Raw genomic sequence first — 21,411 nt, 5'->3', positions numbered from 1 at the left:
TTTCTCTATAAGAACTCCTAAGAGCAACAAGCAGTAAGGATAATCGTGGTCTTTAGAACAGAAATTCTACTCCAAGATTACTGTCTGAATACTGTTCCATTGTTCACATTTGCAGTAGTTAAATACTACTGATGAATATTTAAGTTTTTTTTCTAATTTGTACTAACCTCTTTGTGTATATACCTTTTAACACTTTTACAATAATCTTCTTAGGGTAAATTTCTAAGAAATTAAGAAAATTGTTCTAAGACAAAGGTTTTGCTTATTTTTTATTTTAATACAACATATATTGCTGAATGTCCCCTAAAAAGATTATCCTAATTAATATTCTCCTACCAATAGTACATGAGAGTGCCTATCTTCTAATTCTTTGCTAAAACCATTTCAATAATCTCTATAATTTTGATAAATATAAGTCAATGAATAAAGGAAATGCTGTTATGCTTTTAGTTGCATTTCTTTGATTATTAATGAAGTGAAGATCTTTTTAGGTTTATTAGTCAGTTTTATATTTTATTTTTGTTGTGATGTTTAACTATTTTTCTTAGCTTTCTAAGAGTTTTTGATATATTAAGGATATTAGTCCTTTGTGTGTTACATGTGTTGAAAACATTTGCTTTGGTTTAGGATGCTTTGTTCTTAAAATGTTTTTAACTTTCTTGTAAAGAGATTTCAGTCTTCTTCTGTGGCTTCTTGGTTTCATGTTATATTTGCCTCATCTCAACATTATAGAAAATATTAACCTATGTTTTCTTCCAGGACTTCCCTGGTATCATGTTTTTACATTTAAATGTTTGATCTACATGGAATTTAGCTTGTAAGACAAATGAGGCAAGGGGACTGCTTTCCCTCCTTAACCTTTATTCAATAAATACATTACATCATTTACTAAATAAATTATCTCCCCAGTGATCTGAAATATCATCTTGATCCTATATGAAATTTTTATATGCACATGAATCTATTACTGGATTCTGTATTCTATACCTTTGATCAGTTTGTCTATCCCTGTACTAGGAGCATGCTGCTTCATGGAATTTCATAATCCATTTATAACTGATAGAGTGAGTCCCCTCATAAGTCATATTCTCAACCCTACACTTTCCAGCTGTTTTTAAAGTGGTTAATAAATTGTGGTACAGCCAGCACTAAGAAAATGCAGTTATCCTAAAATGTCCAAAGCTGAGTTACAATATACACAGTAGTTCATTGCCAAAACACTGTCCATAACCCTTTTAGATAGACAACATGGTATTTTTTAATGGATATTGTAAAGATAAAAAAATACCAAGCCAAAAATAGAATTTTTGAAAATAAATATCAGGAATTGAATTATATCATGTGTCCTTTTAAATACACCATGAGACAACAGCTAAAAGCAAAGAGCTTGTTAAATATCCTGGATGAAAAAAGGACGTCTCAGGTAGACACTAATCAATGCAATGGTTTCTTCAGTATACATTTCTATCAACTGGTTTGGTTTTTTAAATATATACACAGATGAAGAAGAATGATTTAAGATATAAAGGCCTTCATTAAATGCCTCAAGGTTAGAATAGAATGTTGAGTAAAAGATACTTTTAATTGTGACATTGATGAAAAGGAAAGGTCATTTGAGGTAACTTTATGTAACAGAAATAAAGAATCTAAAGTAAGTCCACTGTTTTCTCACTATATCACAGGTCCTCTGAATGGATATACACTTTTAGGCAATAGAGAGGATTAGATAGGGAGAAAAAAATCAAATTTTGGGGGTGTGTGTCCAGGGAGGTATATTGAAATGAGAAAGGTTTGGATTTGGGAGGCTTCACAGATAAAGAATCACAATACTTAAACTAGAGAGGATCTCAGAATTTCCAAAACAAACTTCTGCTTTCCTGGCCTCTTATTTTTGCCCATGTCATTCCTCGTACCTGATGAGTGAGACTCAGCAAAAAGGCCATTTTCTCTACAGAGCCTTCTGATTTTTTCTATCTCTACAGAACGAATCCTATCATTTCTTTATCTCTTGTAACATTCTGTTCACATCTTTATTATTATGTTCATCATACCATATCACTATAATTATTTATGTAAGCTCTTTATGGATAGGGGTTTTTATTCACTTTTTAAATGTCCACTGATTAATACAGTGCCTGAAACTTAATAGAAGTTCAATAAAAGCTATGAGAAAACGGAAAGAAGAAGCAAACAAATAATCATCTTACTTTCTCCTGGACTAGTAAAATCACACTTGAGATATATTTTGTAGTGTGAACTATGCTTTGAGAGAGACAGAAAGAGCAGACCAGAGCCTTGTGTCGAAGGAACACAAAATCATGTCACCTGAAGATCAGACGTAGGAGAAATGGATACTTAGCATGAGTAAAAAGAAGTCTCAGAGCCATTTCCTCATCCATTCATCCATCCATCCAAAATATTTATAGTGTATGTCAAAACATTGGGCTAGGTGCTGTGGATACAACCATGTTCAAAATTTGTCCTTACCCTCACAGAGATTCAGTCTAGTGAGGGAAAGAGACAACAGTCAAGTACAATATTCTGTGATAGATCTTATAACTGGGGGAGACAGAGGATGCTATAGAAGCATTAGAAGGAGATTGTGCAAGGTTTTACTTACAGGAAGTAACCTCCAAGCCTCTAAGCAAAAGTGTAAAAGATAAGCAGGCATCAGCCAGAGAGAGAGGAAATTTCTTTATGGTTTCAAACAGAAAGGAAAACATGTATAAAGACCCAGAAGTGAGAAGAAGCAGTTCTAAAAACTAAATCTTTTGGTATGGCTGCTGTGTGGTGTTTAAAGAACAGTGTTCAGGTATCAAAGTGCTTCATATACCACATTTAATGAGAAGAAGTAAGCATCGAATAGTTTTCAGGAAGAATCATTCTGGCTGCAGTGGGAAGAATGCATTAGAGGGGAGTGAGGCTGAAGGTAGAAAGACTAATTGGGAAGCTGTTCTAGAATCTCAGTATGAGATGATGGTGGCTTAAACTACAAAGTGGCAGAATGACAGTGAGAAGATAGTCATTAGAGCTTCTTTCTAGCAACTAAAGGCTGGTGACTGAAAAATAGGTTAAATCTGTTCCATATGGCTCTAAAAGATGGAAATATGACTAACAGAAATTATAAAGAAACAGATTCTGGCTAAATAAATATCTGCCTAAATATAAAGTGAGTTGCCTGAGGAGGTTGTAAGTCCCCAACAAACTGAGGAGTTCAAGTAGAGAATGGAAGATGGCCTTAGAACAAATATTTGGTAAGAAATTAAAAATGTTAGACAGAGGGCCAAATTATTTTTTAATTATTATTATTTTTTACATGAGCAGGCACCGGGAATCAATCTGGGTCTCCGGCAAGGCAAGTAAGAATTCTGCCACTGAGCCACCTTCGCACTGCCTGTCTGTGATACCTCTACCCTCAGGAGGAAAACAATGCTTTTAAATTTTAACATCACTTAATAACTGATATACATTTATGTTAAATTGAGTATTCACTGTTTACAAGGACTTTTCACAATTCCCTGCCAATAAATAGGTTGCTTAAAGCATGCCTTAAATTGTCATTGAATTATAATTGCTACTATCATTCATATTATTAACAAAACCAAAAACAGAAGCTCTCATTGAGTGCCTTCTACTTGTCTGCACTATGCCAGACTATTTATGGTCAATAACTCCAATGCTCACAATAATCTGCAAAGTAGGTTTCATCCCCATTTTATAGATGAGGAAATAGGCTCAGAAAGATTGATTTGTAATAGTCACAAGACTGGTAAGAAGGGGAACAGGAATTTGAACTAAGAACTTGCTGACTCCTATGTCCGTGTTTCTCTAAGAAACACCAGTACCTTAGAGACCTTGAGGAAAATTTTAAGGAAAAATTAAAAATGGTTAAAATTTATTGTTTACCAAGTGCCAGGCACTTTATCTGCATTATTTAATTTCATTAGATTACATTCATGTAATGCTTCACCATCGAAGAATGTCATAAGATTTGACTTAAATCACTGAACAAAATGAAAATCATAATAATCCTCCAAGATGCAAACAAAGCATTTAAGACTTTTAAAGATGTATTCACATACATTAGCTTATGCAATCTTTTTAACAACCCTGTGAAGTAGGCAGAATAGGATTATTATCCCCACTTTATAAATCAGGAAACTGAAGATTAGGGTCTCAAAGTTATTAGGTGGTAGAGTTGGCTCTCAAAGAACCCAGGAGTTCCTTGACCAGTGTTCTTCTACTTTATGTTATCTTCTATGTCAGTGGGAATAGAAAGTAATATGTAATAGGAAGAAAAAAATCAAGAGAAAATAGAGAGACTGGTAATAACAGAGTTGGACACATGAAGTTACAGTAATAAATAGATTAAAATACTTTAACATATAATTGACAAATGCATCCAGATACCAATATTTATGTGACACATAGAAGGATTTTAAATGACTCTAAGAAGTTAAAACTAATGTTTGGGTAGGACACCTGAAAGGTGATTGTGAAATATCATTAATCATTTTATTCTTCAAATCTTAGTCATAAAGTATGATAAACAGAGATGATAAACTAAATGCAATATTAGTCTCCTTCTTGTTTTCTTGATGTTTTAATAGTTCAGATTTGCTTTAGTTACTTAATTTTAAAAATATTTAGGTTTAATTTTAGTTCAAATTATCTCATGAACAATTTCTTTTGGGAAAATCCCAGCATCTTCTAATTTATGGATAGTAGGGATTTGTTTTAGCTCTGGATTCACTGAATTAAGAAGTTAATTTCCAGAGTTTGGTTCAGTTCCTCTCTGTCCTCTATGTAATTAATTCCGCTAGGTCGTTTTGTTAGCTTAGTCTGTGACTTCCTGATAAGGAGGACTTGACATGACAACTGAGATGAATTACATGGACTCATTAGGCAGACAAGAGCACAGGATTCACTGGTTTATGAGACAAAACACATGAAATTTTTCACCTAGTTGATTAAAACTGGTTATAATCTATTCCCTGGTTTATTAATTCCATTTATTTAACAAAACACATGCAAAAAAAATCTTACCTAGTTCCAGGATGTCAGCAGCTTCTATTAAAGAAAAAAAAGTTATAGTATAAATCATCATGACACAAATATCAAAATGATAGAAAGCTGAAATTCTGGGGTAAGATGGGACTTTAAGAATTTGCCTACTCTAATAATCTAATTTTAAAAGTTACTGAACTTATTATTAGTAGTTGTGGAAGCATACCACCAAATTCTGTCTTACTTCAGAGCCTAAACTCTTAATTAAACACTAAGGAAATACAGATTAGCTAAGTAACTGTATCAAAAATTACGAAGCTAATTTGGAATTATCTGTACTCAGAATCAAGCTTTCCTCATTTCCAGCCCCAAACAAAACATATTGCTTTTAAAAGACACCACTGTAAATTGCAAAATTTGCTCTTTTCTTAACAATGAGCTATTTGTAAATTTAGACCTCTAAGAAGAAAGATTTCAAGGTGAAGGATATCAAAATTTTTTTAAGCTAAACAGAGTTTTTTCTTACCTTGGTATTGGGATGCAGACTCTGACAGATGACTATATTTGTGTTTCCTAACCTCATTCCAGTCTATTACTGCAGGAAGAGAGAAACTAGTCATATAGAAAGAAAATATAAGATCAATACTTCTCCACTTGGCAGTATGAATCCAATTATTGCTAAAGTAAATCACTTCTGAGATTCTATTCTAAGGATATAGTCCAAAATACAGAAAAAGTAAAAAGATATCTATCATGGTATTACTTATAATTAAAAAGTTGGGGGGGGGTACCATCTAAATGTTCAAAAGAGTAGACTGTGTATGATACCATAATACCAACAACAAAGAACAATCTGAAATGGAAATTAAGGAAACAAAACATATTAGCATCTAAAAGAATAAAATACTTAGGAATAAATTTAACCAAGGAAGTAAAAGACTTGTACACTGAAAATTACAAAACACTACTGAGAGAAATTAAAGAAGACCTAAATAAAGGGTAAGACATTCTATATTCATGGATTAGAACACTTAATATTTTTAAGATGTCAATGCTACCCAAAGCGATCTAGAGATTCAATGCAATCCTTATGAAAATTCTAACAGCCTTTTTTTCAGAAATGGAAAGTTGATCCTCAAAACTGTAAGGAATTGCTAGGGGCCCTAAATAGCCAAAATGACTTTGAAAAAGAACAAAGCTAGAGGTCTCACACTTCTCAATTTCAATCCTTATAACAAAGCCACAGTAAATAGAACAATATGGAACTAGCATAAGGCTGGGCAAACAGATCAATGGAATAAAACTGAGAGTCCAGAAGTGAACTCACACATATGACCAAACGATTTCTGACAAAGGTGCTAAGTATGAGAAAGGACATACTTAATGGAAAAGGACAGTCTCTTCAATGAATGGTGCTGGGAAAGTAGATATCCACATACAAAAGAATGAACCTGGACCCCTACTTCTCACCGTATTTAAAAATTAACTTAAAATGGATCAGGGACCCAAATAAAGGAACTAGAGCCATAAAACTCTTAGAAGAAAATGGTGAAGAACCTTCATGACCATGTATGTGGCAATGATCTTCTAGGTATGTTATCACACACACAAAAGAGACTATAATATAAGCACTTCACAAGATATTTTGCATCTGTGAGATTTTTTGCAAAGGCTATAAAACAAAATGGGAAAATGTTTGTTATGATGTTATCTGGTAAAATCTGGGGAAAAAATGTATTCATGGAATAATCACAATCACACAAAAACTAAAAACAGAGAATATTCTAAAAAATTGTGACTAGAAAAAAGAGAGAAGTAAATACCAAATATAAACACTGGTTATCTTTGAGTGGTGATACTATGGATTTTTCTCCCTTTCTATTTTCTAATCAATATTTCCAAATTTTCTAAAGAGGACACATTACTTACATAATACAAATATATTTTCAGTTTAGTCTACCGGCCCCTACCACATTCTTACCATCAATCACCCCATAATATTTTCACTTCTCTTCTTACCCAGCTCGGACTTCATGGTCTCTGATAATAACCACTCCCTGGCAAACACTCTTGACTCCTATTTCTCTTTTTTGGTCAAACTTGCCTAGTAAAACCTCAATCCTAACTCTGGTTAAAGCCCATTATCCACCTATGCCATGTCTACCACAGCAGCACAAAAGTGCCAAAAACAAACACAAGTTTATTTGTTGCACTTTAAATAATGGCCATAATTCTCAAATGCCACTTAACACTGCTGAGAAATGACATCACATTTCCTAAGGTAGCTGCATTCATTCTACATCAGATTCAACTAACACCTACCATTACCAGGCCCAGTGCCAAGCATTTTCATAAACATCTTCTCAGGTATTATCATTATCTTTTTACAGATGAGAAATCTGATGCTCAGTAAGTTTAATGGTGCTATCAAGGGGAAGGGTTAGTCAGGCAACAGCAAGGAAAGATACGTAATAGCAGGCCTCAAATAGAGCAAATCCACAAACAGAGAATAGATCTAGATAAATGCTCTAGGGGTAGACTGAAATATATATTCCAATTTAGACATGTTCTTAATCTTAGTCCACATTGCCGTGGGTATAACTCCATTGTAAATAGGGTTTCCTGAAGATATATTTTAGCTAAGGTGTGGCCCACTGAAAGAGGGTAGGTCTTAATCCAGACTACTGGAGTCCTTGTAAGCAAAAGAAATTCAGACAGGGTCACGAAAGCCATGGGGAGAAGCCAAAAGTCAGAAGTCAAAGTTATCCAGAAGAGAAAGGAGAGGACATTGCTCTGAGATGTCAAGGAGCAAGAAGGAATTTCAGGCAGCCAGAAAGCTACCGGCCCAAGGAAGAAAGAACCCTTCTAGTCTCTAAAACTGTGAGACAGTAAACTGCTTAAGCCAACTACTGTGTAGAATTTGTCCTTTATATCATCCATACCTAAGTCAAGGAAATGAATGAATGAATGCCATGTCATAGGTTTAAAGAGCAATGAATTGCTATCTGTTAAATCTTGTTCAATTTGACATTTAAATTCCATTTCCAATGTACTATTTTCAAAAGAACCCTCTAAACTCTTTGCTCTCTCCAAGTGGAAATTACACTAACTCCAAACAAAAATTAATTGACCACATCTAAGTTCCAGCCCTGTGCTAGATTATGGGGATGCAAAAAATATTCTCCCTTAGTATTATTAGTGCTGTGCTAACAGTTAAGTATGGGAGTTCAGAAGGTAGAGGCAAGGGGAGAAGCCAGTTTTACCTGGAAAGAGAGTGGGTAGAGAAGTCAAGATGACTTTATGGAAAAGAAGACACTTGAATTGAGTCTTGGGGATTGGTGATGGGGAAATAAGAAAAGTATACCATGGATAGGGAATAATAAAAATAAACGATGCCATAAAGTACTATGATAACAGACTTGCTCTGTCCAATATGGTAGCCACCTGCCACATGCAGCCATTGAACACTTGAAATGTGGCTAGTGTGACTGAGAAAGTGAATATTTATGATAACTTAATTTTTATTAATTTAAATTCAGAAACTGACACTCCACTCAACTATTGTGAAAACTTTTTAAGTATGTATGGAATAAAATTGGGTATAGGAATTTACTTTTTTAACTGTAATTTTTTTGACAACTAAATATAGAACAAGTATTTATGATGAAAATTTAGTGTCTAAATTGAGATGTGCTATAAGGGTAAAACATACACCAGATTTCAAAGACTTAGTATGAAGAAAAAAAATGTAGACTAGCTTGTTACACGTTTTTTATACTGATTACATGCTGAAATGATAATATTTTAGATATATTAGGATAGATAAAACATATTATGAAAATTAATTCCCCCCACCCTCCCTTTTTTTTTGCATGGGCAGGCACCGGGAATCAATTCTGGGTCTCCGCATGGCAGGCGAGAATTCTGTCACTGAGCAACCATCGCACTGCAATTTCCCCTTTTTTACATTTTTAAAAAGTGACTACAGGGCAGGCTGCAGTGGCTCAGCAGGGAGAGTTTTCTCCTGCCATGCTAGAGACCCAGGTTCAATTCCTGGTGCCTGTCCACGCCAAAAAAAAAAAAAAAAAAAGTGACTACAAGGGGTACATGGGTAGTTCAGTGGTAGAATTCTCACCTGCCAGGCGGGAGACCCAGGTCTGATTACTGGCCTGTGCACTTCAAATTTTTTTGCTGCAATAACAGGATACTCACATGGAAAAAGACTGAAATGTGACCCCCACCACACAGCATACAAAACAAAAATAAAAAACGATTTATTTTTTAAAAAGTGGCTACAAGAAATTTTTTAAAAATTTTAAATTATTATAAGTGGCTATTCTATTGGGCAGTGCTATGTTGGATGACTGCAGTTCATAGTGGCTGGAGCGTAAGGATATAAGGGGCAGGGTAAGAGAAATGAAAATTGGACAATACCAGTGCCATTTCTTTCACCATAATGAAGAAAGGAGATCTACCATAAGCAAGAAGAAGCCAATTGGCAGAGAGAAGCAGAGCTGAGGGATGTAGAGAATATATTAACGGCGTATGTGACCTTGGTTCTGGAGACCCATTATACCCTTGCTTTTCATGTGGCACGGTTGGCTCCATCACCTTAGTAATTAAAAATCCCTAACCATTTCAGATTTAGAGGTAGAGGAATGGGCTTTGGAGAAAACATCACGATTTTATTGCAAAGTGGAAAAGTAAGCATGAAATCTCAGGCAAGACAAATTATCCCACAGTAGTATGTTTCAATCAAGAGATGAACAAGGGATTAACACAGTAAACATGAAAAACTTACTTGGACATAAAGAGATTTTATTTTTAAAGATTTCTGATGAGGCTCTTAGCTTCCACAAAACTCAATTTTGATTTAGAATATAAACCCTGAAATTTATAAGATATTTTTCTGATAAATTCAATTAATATCATTAAAAACTAATACTATACTAATACTATTCAGTAAATACCATTTAAATGTTACTATAAAAATTGGCAAGAATGTATACCTTTCAGAAATGGTTATAAGTTTTAATAACACAAGAAATATGATGATACATGATATGATATATAATATATAATAGAATAGTATCTAGTATGGTGCCTAACAGAAAACAAATTCATTAAGTGACAGGGTTTTTTTCCTTTTCATAATAATAATCTCTAATATAACTAAAACACTATAGAAATATTTCGAGATATTTAAAAAGCAAAACCTCTACTAAGAAAATTCATGTTAATGACAACTGTGACATCATGATTATGAAAAAACAAGATAACTGATGTTCTAATAAGTATGAGGAATTCCTTAAATTCAATCCTTGCTAGGTTTCTTAATCCCTCTTACCTCCAGGAAAGGGTAAAAAGATACTTACCACTAGGCTGCATAGTCAATGGACTAAAAACTGTTCAAGAAGTTAAGAGGTTTGGGATTTATCCCTGGATCCACCAATCCCTTGTTCTGACTTTGAACACGTCAGCTTCTCTGTATAATGTCTCCATCTGTGAAATGGGAGGGAAGTGGGACACATTACTCTAAGAACTTTCACTATTAATAGATTGTGCTGTATTATAAGGAAAGCAGGATATATACATACATACACATATATATCTCTTTCTATTAGAAAATCTCAGAGTCGGAAGGTACTTTATAGCAAGTATCACAGGTTTAATTTTATCTAAGTCTCTATACTCCCAGAAATACTGAATAGAGATATGTTACATTTGGTCCCAGACAAATACTGAATATAAACATAATTTCTAGCTAACCAGTTAAACTAGAAAATCAAAAGATAACTAAAAACCCAATAACATGGTCACAGGACAAATGAAGCTGTAGCAACTCTGAGAGTAGCTAATGTAGTTACTCAAGTTTCCAGGTTCTATTAAAGAATCTTTACCTTTTCCTTTACCAAAGTCTGATTGGTGATAAAGTAAAAAACAAAACAAAACACAATGCTGAATGTTAAAATTTTATTTTAAGTTTGAATCTCAACCCTATTTTCCCTTAAAGATACTGACTTTAAGACTTTAGACTAGAAACGTAACTACACTGAGCCTCAGTTTCCTTATCAGTAAAATGGTGTTGATGATTCAAAAGCTCCTTGCTTCACTGGATTGTAGTGAAGCACAAATGAAAAGTGACTTTAAAAGTGCCATTTAAAAGTGCCCAATATAGTGGGCCACAGTGGCTCAGTAGGCAGAGTTCTCACCTGCCATGCTGGATACCCGGGTTCGATTCCTGGTGCCTGCCCAAGGGAGAAAAAAAAAGCGCCCAATATAGGTAATAGGGAATATTAAAGAAAAACTTATTGTTTACTGTGTTTCTCACAATACAATGTACTTTTTAAAAACAGGAATTATAACCTCCTGCTACTAGTTAGCCTCTGAGGATTATACTATTCATAATTTGAGTAACTACCCTATGGAATATCTGCTAGAATTATTTCTACTCTGCTTCTTTTCCCTTTGGTTTGCTCTTACTTTTGATTGAAACCTTTAAAAATTATGGTAATGCAACCTTCTTAGGGAAAGTGAAAGACAGTAATGGCACTAAGGAAATCATTACTATTATGTATTACTATTAGAAAATCTCAGGGTTGGAAGGTACTTTATAGCAAGTATCACAGGTTTAATTTCATCTACGCCTCTATACTCCCAGAAATACTGAATAGAGATATTTGTTACATTTGGCCCCATGCAAATAGACAAAATGGCACTAAGGGGCTGAAGTAAGAAGCATAAACTGAATTCTCAAAATGGACGTTGAAAGTCCTGACACGTTAAAAGAGTGTTTTCTGGAACACCCTAGAAAATATATTCTCTTTGATTTTTGAGAAGAAAAACACAAGAATATAGTTTACTAATACTCTGAGCAGTGCTGTCCAATAGAACGTTCAACAATGATGGCAATGTTCTATATCTGCATTGCACAAAACGTAGCCCCTAGCCACATGTGGCTATTCAGTGCTTAAAATGTGGCTAGTGCTACTGAGGAGTTGCATTTTTATAACTGCCCTTAATTTTTATTAATTTTAAAGACACATGTGGCTAGTGGCTATTGTATTGGGAACTGCAGATCTAAAGAATGTAAAGATCTTGATATTTCTGGAAACCATTGAGAAGATGATATATAGTAGAAATATTTACAAGGCTATGGAAGCACTCTTCTAAAATGTGATGGAACAATCGCAACAGGCTACTCCGTGAAGCAAGGAGAAGTAGAAAGAATTCTTACATAGTATGGTATTAAAAATTTTCAGTTGTAAGTTGTCATTTGTTTATTAACAGTAGTAATAACAATTTACCATTACCATTATTATTATGAAAACTACCATTTATTCCATGCTATGTGCCAGATACTGTCTTAAGTATTTCAATGACTTCATCTTATTGAATTGAATTCTTTTTACTAATGAAGAAATGATGTCCAGAGAGGTTAAGTAACTTTATTAAAGGTCACAGCCAGTAAAAAAGTCAGTATTTGAACCTAAACTATCAAACTATGCCCTCCACAAAACAAAACAAAACTCACACAGAGAAGAAACTCTGCAAATTATTCTAACATGAAATAGCCCAGCTTGGGAAGAACTATAACCACATGTGAATGTGTATGTTTGACCTAATTTATTATGGTAAAAAACTGCAGCACTAATGCTCATTAGCTTGATCCAGTGACTGAATAAGATTAGGCACAGCCTGGGATTTAATGAAGTAAAACTAGATTAAATTTAGGACATATCTACTTCAAGTTATCAGTCCACAGGTATCTGTTTTAGATATTTACAGAGTTCATAAAATACAAAAGAAATAATGCAGGCTTATATACACATACAAATGTGAGAATGAGAGTTAGAGGGGCAGAGAAGGAGAAGGAAGAACAGAGGTAGGGAGAGTGGGATGTTTCTCCCAAAATGGAAACCGGAGAATAGAAAAAAAGAAGCATCAAATGTACTTCTGAAAACCCATTAAGATAAGACAACTCTCTCAGTGTTAGATAACAGTTGTGGTTTTAATAAACCATAATCCTATGTCTTCATGCACAGAGATCAAACCAGGAAAACTAGGAGCAGAACATCTGCCCCACTATGGTCATGGAAGACAAACTAAAGAGGAGGCAGGAAACAGAGAAGACTGATCTGGGCCATGCCACTCATTAGCTACTCTCTCTTATTAGCAAGTATTCATAGCGCCTATCAGCTGATTCTCTGCTCCCAGCTCTCCTTCATTTACTTTTACTTTATTTGGAGATAAGTGTGATGAGATGGTAATATTCCCTTGGGATGATCTGCGAGAAGATGGGGGAGGGCAAAAAGCTAGGCAATTATTTTACCAAAGAGAGCAATAAATCCTGTCTTGTGCATGTAGCAGATATGAACAAAGAAGATGGAGTAGATCTCCCCTTGGCAGCTGTCCCTCCCCCTACTCCCTCTGTAGCAATTATACACCTCTGCACATGCACACAATTCCAGAGAAGATTAGTATTTCCTTTAACAAGCAGGGCAATTGCTTTAACAAGCAATGAATGGCTAACATATGTGAAAAGAGGCTCCCTTTGTCTTACAGGCAGTTCTAGTAGACTTCTTCAGATATAATGTTTGAGAAGCTGGTGCTTTTTTAGAATGCTTTTGGTCCATGGTTGCTGAACAGCGAAGAAGTTTACTGTACCAATGGGTTCATGTCATGCTTCCTGGCAGATAGTTTATGGATACAATATCATGAAATAAGTAACCCAAGGAGAGTTAGAAGTTTTTGGACTGCATCTTCATTATCATCGTCATTGTCACTGCTGCTGCTGCTGCTGTTATTATTATTATTCCAGTTGTCTGGGATGAAGGAGAGGACAGTCCTGGATGCTTTACTCTCTGCCAGCAGGAACACATCAGAGGTAAAGCTTTATGTTCAAATTCAGGTCTTATGCTCTGAATGAGGGGTAGTCAAACAATCTCATTTAAAGGAAAGTAAAAAGGATATTGAAAATTTAAGAAACTGGGAAGGTTTAACCAGGAGAAGAGAAGACTCAGGGGAAACGCAGTTGTTTGTAAATAACTGGAAGGTTCTCACATAGAGGAGAGATGAGATTTGTTCTACTGATTCTACATGATCCCAAGGGAGAGAAGCAGGACTAGTGTATAGAAGCTATAGATAGAAAGGCTTCAGCTACTTACTGGGAAGAACTTTCTGATAGTCAGAGGTAAAGGTAGGATGAGCTCTCTGGGAGGTATAAATTTGCCATCACTGGGGGTGTGGAAGCAGAGGTAAGATAACCTCTTATGGTGATATTAAATCACTAGGAGGAAAAAGGAGGCTGGACTAAGTGACTTTTAAATCTTTTCCAAATCTCAGATTCTAGTATTTTATGGAGGTATGAATCTCCTGATTTCATCATTACAACATTGTGCAACTTTAGGTTTTACAACATGGATAGTACATATTTATCTATAATATCGACTCTCTCTCTGAAGACTTTCATTTTTCAAAGATGTGATATGGGAAGCAGAAGAAATTACAACAGCAGCACCACCACCATCATCATCTTTCCCTTCTATTTCTTCAGCTACCATTTACTGGCACCCTACTAGGCACTTTATATACCTTATCTCCAAACTTTGAGTCAAATTCCAGCTAGGCTATTTTGCGATTCTGAGCCAGTTATAAATTATCTTTGGTTTTTACTTTCCTCATTTGTACAATGAAGGGGTTAAACTTCATTCACAATTTATAATGTCCCTTTAATCTGTCACTGGCAGTAGCAGCAGTACCCAGTTCAATTATTTCCCTCCTATCCATTGGAACTTGGCAGTTTCTATTTTCCTTAGAAATCTTTTCCTTCTTTGAAATAATAAGCATTGTGTGCCTGCTTTATTTTATACAGTAAAATCTAGTCCTGAAAAGTTAAATATAAATGGACTTTTTATTAAAATGAAGTATATTTTGAGCACACCAAGATGGTTAGCTAGTTAAAATAAATCTTTATAAAAATGTCAAAGTTCAGTGAAAAGTAATCTGTTCTGTAAATTCAGATTTTATATATTGGATTTTCTCTTACACCACTTGGTCTTCCAGTCAAGTCAACCATGTCGACAACATACTGAAATCTTTGCCTTTCTGTGTTTAGTAATCATTCTATTGGTAGAAACACAAAACTACAGGTTGAAAGGAATATTAAGTCATCCATTTAAACACCTCCTCTTCCTCTGTCTCTACTTCCACCAACTCTAGCCAATGGGTGAAAATTCTTTCTAACATCCCATCCAAGTCTTTGCTTATACTTCTAGTGATAAAGATGCAACACTTAAACAGGAAGTCCCAACCAAAATTTTCACTTTTCATTTGGTATACTTCTGCTGGCAAATTTTTCACAGTACATATGTATTATTTTAACACATACGTACTGATATATATTCATAATACATATAAACATTACAAAGTGGTCCAAAGGAGTAAATGTTTTGCCACTGAAGCGATAGGAAGTCAAAACTGAATAAGAGTAGATGGTGTGTGTTATGATTTGATATCTCTACTAACTATAATACACTTGGGTGTAGGAGTAGTATATGTTTGAGGGTGGGGGTTTTGAATGTTCCTTGCTCCCTTGAAAATCACTGCTACTCTTTATCTCAGTTGTGTATGCCAGTTCTTCTGGTATTTTAAACAGCTTGCATACATGTAAAGAGTTAATTGCTTCTTGCTCTTACCAAAGTTAAACTCAATTACTGACTATAATATGACTCACTGAATAACATATCTGCCTCCTTTTCCTTCATATTCTGCTTAACCCATGGTAGACAATTCTAATTGCTCACTGTCTTTCAATACTACTTTTCTATGGTCTGTTTATTTTCTCTCTACCATGATGGGATAGCACCCTTTATAATTACTCAGATTAAGTACCTCATTCCAAGGATAGTTTATCAAATATTCCCAGATTTTCCCTCCTCTATCGTGAAAATTCTATAGCCAGATCTCTCGGGCTTAGAGCAGGTTCTATAACTTACTAGTTGTATAACCTTGGCCAAGTAACTTAAGCCCCTGTGCCTCAGCTTCTTCATCTGCAAAATAAAGACAACAACAGCAACTCCCTCAAATAGTTGTTAAAAGAATTAAATAAGAGATATGGAAAGCACTTAGAACAGTACTTGGCAACAGGAGATAATCAATGTTAATTTGTATTATTGCTATCATCATCATCTTCATTAACACAATACTCTGCTTCTACTTAGAAAACTATTTCACTCCAGACCCAGAGTGTTCACTTGACAATTTCTTTCCATCAGAATTCTATGTTCCCTCTTTCTTCATCCAAAGCATTCTTGACATTTCATCTCAACATATTCTTCTCTGACAAATCATATTAGAGTAGGACTTCGTCACCTAGCATGCCATGACCTGTTCTAATGTAAAATGCATTACATTTTATTGCATGCTTCAACAATTCACATTTGTCTGCTTTTCATATTTCTATTTAAAATCCATCTACTAGAGTAGGGTTGACAAACTTTTTCTGTACAGAGTCAGTAAATTTTTCAGTTTTAAAGACATATAGTCTCAGTTGCAACTACTTACCTCTGCCATTGTAGTATAAAAGCAGCACAAATAATATGTAAACAAATTAACCTGGTTGTGTTCAATAACACTTTATTTACAAAAACAGACAGCAGATGGGATTTGATCTGCAGGCCATAGTTTGCGGACTCCTAACCTAGAGGGGCTCATTCCTTAATACTCCACCTGGCTCTGCTATTCAACTATCCACTATTTTATTTCAAGTAAGCACAATATTCATTTACATATATTTATAAGCTTCTAAATATTTTGAATGTAGTCACTGTCCCATTTAGATTTCCTTACAGATCCTTTAAGGAAAGAGTTGTAGCTATTATTTTATTCATTAAACAAAACGTATCTAAGCCTAGTAGTAATATGCCAGGTACTAGTGTCGGTGTTAAGGTCACAGACAAATAAGTCCCAGCCTGAGGCTACAAAAAAACCTTGCATATTAGTAGGAGAGATAGCAATTCAGACACACAATCATAACAAAATGTTATCTTTGATATAATAAAGATTTCCTAGACAAAGTGCTCTGGGAAAACATGAGTAAATGACTAACATTGCCTAGAGGAGTTGATGGAAGTTTCACAGAGGAGATCAATTGAGCTAGGATTCTCAGAAAGATGAAAAGGCTTTCTAGCAAAGGAAATATAGGACAAAGGTACTAAAGCATGGGAGTGGACAGTGTATTTGGACAAGAGCTAGCTGTTTATTATAGTTGGAAAGGGGGAGGGTAAGCTACAGAGATGAAGGATCAGAATTGCGTGGAGGAGGTTAGAAAAGTAGGTAGGCTACAACGCATGAAGGGCCTTGTTTGCACTAAGACAATGATATATCACATACTGAGGACTCAGTATCACCCCAAAGATTATATATTAGACATAATGAGAAGGGTAGATTTAGAGGCAAAAAATCTAGGACTAAATATTTTAGTTAAATAGTTACAAGATTTTAAGCAAGTCTCTTAACCCTTCGTTGTTTCCATAAAACAGGAATAGTAACAGTACATACTTAACAAGGTTACTGTGAAGACTGTATGAAATAATTACGTGAGGAGTACTCTGCAAACTATAATGAGCTATTTAAATGACACCCGGAATTTGTTAAAATTATAGGATAAGCTGGAAAGAAAAGCTAAGATTCTTTTATTCACGCTAATCATTTTTAGTGATACATACATTCATATACAGCCAAAAAAAAGATAACTTTATTTCTACTATATATGCATACAGTTCTGACCTTTTTAAAGATCTGATTTTTGCATAATACCATCAGCGATACCAAGTACGAAACTCTTCACCCTTGACAAGATGGAACTATCTAGAAGCAAAAGAGAGAGAGAAAAAATTAGATACGTGAACTGCTGTAGATCATAGGAGATATGCAGTAAAATTAGGTTTTTATCAGAAGGAACTAGCAAGGGCCATTCAAATGCAGCCATTTGGTTATATTCTTCCTCAGTTTTGTGGGTTCTGTTAAAATGGAACACTCTTGAGGGCAGATTTGTAGGTGATAAAACACTGATAAATAAGCTAGAATGCTAATTTTCTAATTTACTATGAGAAATGTGTATTTACTATGAGGAATATAACTTCCACATGAACTAAAATATTCATGAGCATATGACTAGATTTATTCAACTCTAATGGCACATCTACACAGAAATCAAAATGAGAACTAGAAGATTTCTTGGGCAGCACAGAGCCAAAACAAAGGGTTGGCAAACTTTTTCTACAAAATGTCAGATAACACTGAATATTTTTGGCTTTACAGACCACATGGTTTCTGTTACCACTCCTCACCTCTGTTGTTGTAGCATGAAAGCAGCCAAAGATAACGTTGAAACAAATGGACATGGATATGTTCCGATAAAACTTTAATTTTAATAACAGGTGACAGGCCAGGTCTGGCCCAAGGACCATAGCTTGCCAGCCCCTGGTCTAACTGCATCAGGGTTTAACAGCCCCACACAACAATCTTGCAACAGTACAGAGGAACTTTCAAGAAATAAAACCCTTGAATCACAGCATTCATTCCCTTTCCTGGATCATCCTGGACATAAACTATCAATATTCTCTATAACCTTGCATTTAGCATGTTTCCAAATTGACTATCTTCTGATAAACATTTTTTTCCTTTGGATAATATAATTTATAGCATGTGCTATAGATGGGCTTTAGGTTTGAGTAACAACTCTGTCACTAGCTATATAAACTTGGACAAGTCACTAAATAAATATCTCTTAGCCTCAGTGCATGCATATCTAAAATGGAAATAATAGTGCCTACCCAGAAGGAGTTGTCAGGACTGAATGGTATGAAATAATATAAATAAGTGCCTGGTATATTGTAGGTGTTTCATCCTCCTAACCCTTTATTTTGCTACTGATCATTGATGACATCACAGTCATTTCTCTGTGTCCTGGCTCCATCTACATCCGTATGAGCATCACCACACTCTCTGTGGCTTACCTAGTTTTTCTATCAGAAACCTAAAATGCCAAGATCAAAAAGAACAAAAGCAAATATGACCAAATTCATTTTCTGCCTACCTTACAAACCAGAAGGCTCTCTTCTACTGTATCCCACTCTTCCTAAGGCCAGACTGTCATAAGATTTTTTTATATCCCCCACAATGCCCAGCAGTGTTCAAGAAGAAATAGCTTCCTCAATTTTTAAAACTGACTTTTCAATAATTCTAAGTTTTTCATAACAGGACCTTGCATAAGTTCCCAACAATGCAAGTCTGCTTCTATACTTGTAGTACAAAAACAGTAAGGTAACAATAAGCATCCTATCACTCTTTCAGTGATAGGAACCTAAGCAAAAATTGTAAGGTGCCATTCATGGTATGATAGCGACCATTTCTAAGCCTGCAGCACTGTAACAGGCTTGTGTTAAAACTGCAAAAAAAAAAAAAAGAGAATAAGTCCAATATCCCACTATGAAGAAAGTCAATAATTAACTTGATCTAATATTAGATAAAATTACATGACAAATCAGAAAAATCTCCATTTTAAAAAAAGAAACATTCAAAGATTAGACAACAGTACATGAACAGACTCCAAAGAGAAAATACAAATGGCTAGAAAATACATGAAATGATGGTCATCTTCACTAGCTATCAGGGAAATGCAAATCAAAAACACAGTAAGATATTATGTCACACCTACTAGATGGCCACTATTAAACAAACAGGAAACTACAAGTGTTGGAGAGGATGTGGAGAAACAGGAAGACGTATTCACTGCTTGCAGGAACATCAAATGGTATAGCCTCTGTGGAAGATAGTTTGGCATTTCCTCAGAAAATTAACTACAGAGCTGTCTTACGATCTGGTAATTCTGCTACTTGGTATATACTCAGATGATCTGAAAGCAGGGATACAAACAGACACTTGCACACTGATGTTCACAGCAACGTTATTCGCAATTGCCAAAAGACAGAAATAACCCACATATCCTCAACCACTGAATGGATACACAAAACCAGGTATATTAACCAAGAAATGGATAAACAAAATGTGGTATATATACAACAATGGAATATTACTCAGCAGTAAGAAGGAATGAAGTCTTGAAGTACGCAATAACATGGATAAACCTTGAGGATATTAGGTTGAATGAAATAAGTCAGACACAAAAGGACAAATATTGTATGACTTCACTAATATGAACCAAGTATAATATGAAAACTCATAGATATAAAATCTTGAATACAGGTTAGCAGGAAATAGAGTAAGGCTAGAGAATGGGGAATGGTTGCTTACTATGAGCAGAATTTTTAACTAGGCTGAACTCAAATGTTTGGAAATGGACACAGGTTTTAGTAGCATGTTGTTGCGAATATAATTAACAGTGCTGCATTATGTATAAATGTGGGTAAAAGGGGAAATGTAGAGTTACGTATGTCAGAAGGAAAGCTACAGGTTAAAATATGGGAACGTATAATAGAGTGAATCTTGAAGTAGACAATGACTGTGATAAGTAAAAATATTAAAAAGTTCTTTCATGAACTATAACAAATGCACCACATCAAACTAGGGGTCAATAATAGAGGGCATGGGATGTTATTGTTTTTTCTCTTTTCTTTTGGAGTAATGAAAATGTTCTAAAATTGCTTGTGGTGATGAATGCATAACTATGCAATGATACTGTTAGCCACTGATTGTATACTTTGGATGGGCTGTATGGTATATGAATATATCTCAATAAAATAGCATTTTAAAAAAAGGTCTTGTGGAAAAATAGAATTAAGAATACATTATTAACAATCCTTGGAATTCTGTATCCTTCATACACACACATACACACATACACACACACACACACACAGAGATATGAATCATCAAATAAAGGTCAAATTACTCTCAATAAACTAAATTTTTAAAAAGGAAAAAGGGATGAATCCATTTTAGAATAATTTCCAACTAAAATTATTTCAAAAGAAGTTTTTTTTTTTAGGAAATAGGATATTTTATTGTGTCAATGTACAGATCACTTACTATTTCTTTGTTTTGTTTTTCCTTTTTTTGTATGTTTTTAAAATTTTTATTAATAAAGCCAATCAACATACAATATGAACATTCTTTTTTTCATCACACAGTTGTATATTCATCATCATGATAATTTCTAGAACATTTGCATCAATTCAGAAAAAGAAATAAAAAGACAGCAGAAAAAAATTCATACATACCATACCCCTTACCCCTCCCTTTCCTTGATCACTAGCATTTCAATCTACTAAATTTACTTTAACATTTGTTCCCTCTATTATTTATTTATTTTTAATACATATGTTCTACTCATCTGTCCATAGGGTAGATAAAAGAAGCGTCAGACACAAGGTTTTCACA

At 34.6% G+C, this 21,411-nt stretch overlaps 1 protein-coding gene across 20 annotated transcripts in view; it reads right to left on the bottom strand.

Annotated features, from left to right (window-relative positions):
- Positions 1 to 21,411, bottom strand: part of SCMH1 (Scm polycomb group protein homolog 1) — a 209,013-nt gene that overhangs the window by 110,026 nt on the left and 77,576 nt on the right. For 8 of the 20 annotated variants that reach the window (XM_077150055.1, XM_077150061.1, XM_077150068.1 and 5 more), the window contains exons 2-5: positions 17,797 to 17,877; positions 10,383 to 10,509; positions 5,534 to 5,602; positions 5,047 to 5,070 (exon numbers count right to left, since the gene is read on the bottom strand). In XM_077150055.1, the coding sequence (XP_077006170.1) occupies positions 5,047 to 5,070; positions 5,534 to 5,602; positions 10,383 to 10,395 (106 nt within the window). In that variant the 5' untranslated portion in view covers positions 10,396 to 10,509; positions 17,797 to 17,877. Of the gene's footprint in view, positions 1 to 5,046; positions 5,071 to 5,533; positions 5,620 to 10,382; positions 10,510 to 11,219; positions 11,256 to 16,004; positions 16,059 to 17,796; positions 17,878 to 21,411 lie in introns of those variants that run through there. The other 12 variants (XM_077150072.1, XM_077150065.1, XM_077150070.1 and 9 more) reach the window with 6 other exon arrangements.

Source organism: Tamandua tetradactyla, chromosome 2 (assembly GCF_023851605.1).
Source record: "Tamandua tetradactyla isolate mTamTet1 chromosome 2, mTamTet1.pri, whole genome shotgun sequence".
Classification (NCBI taxonomy): Eukaryota; Metazoa; Chordata; class Mammalia; order Pilosa; family Myrmecophagidae; genus Tamandua; species Tamandua tetradactyla.
Note: the sequence above shows the minus strand (reverse complement) of the source record. Positions and strands in the feature narration are given on the sequence as shown.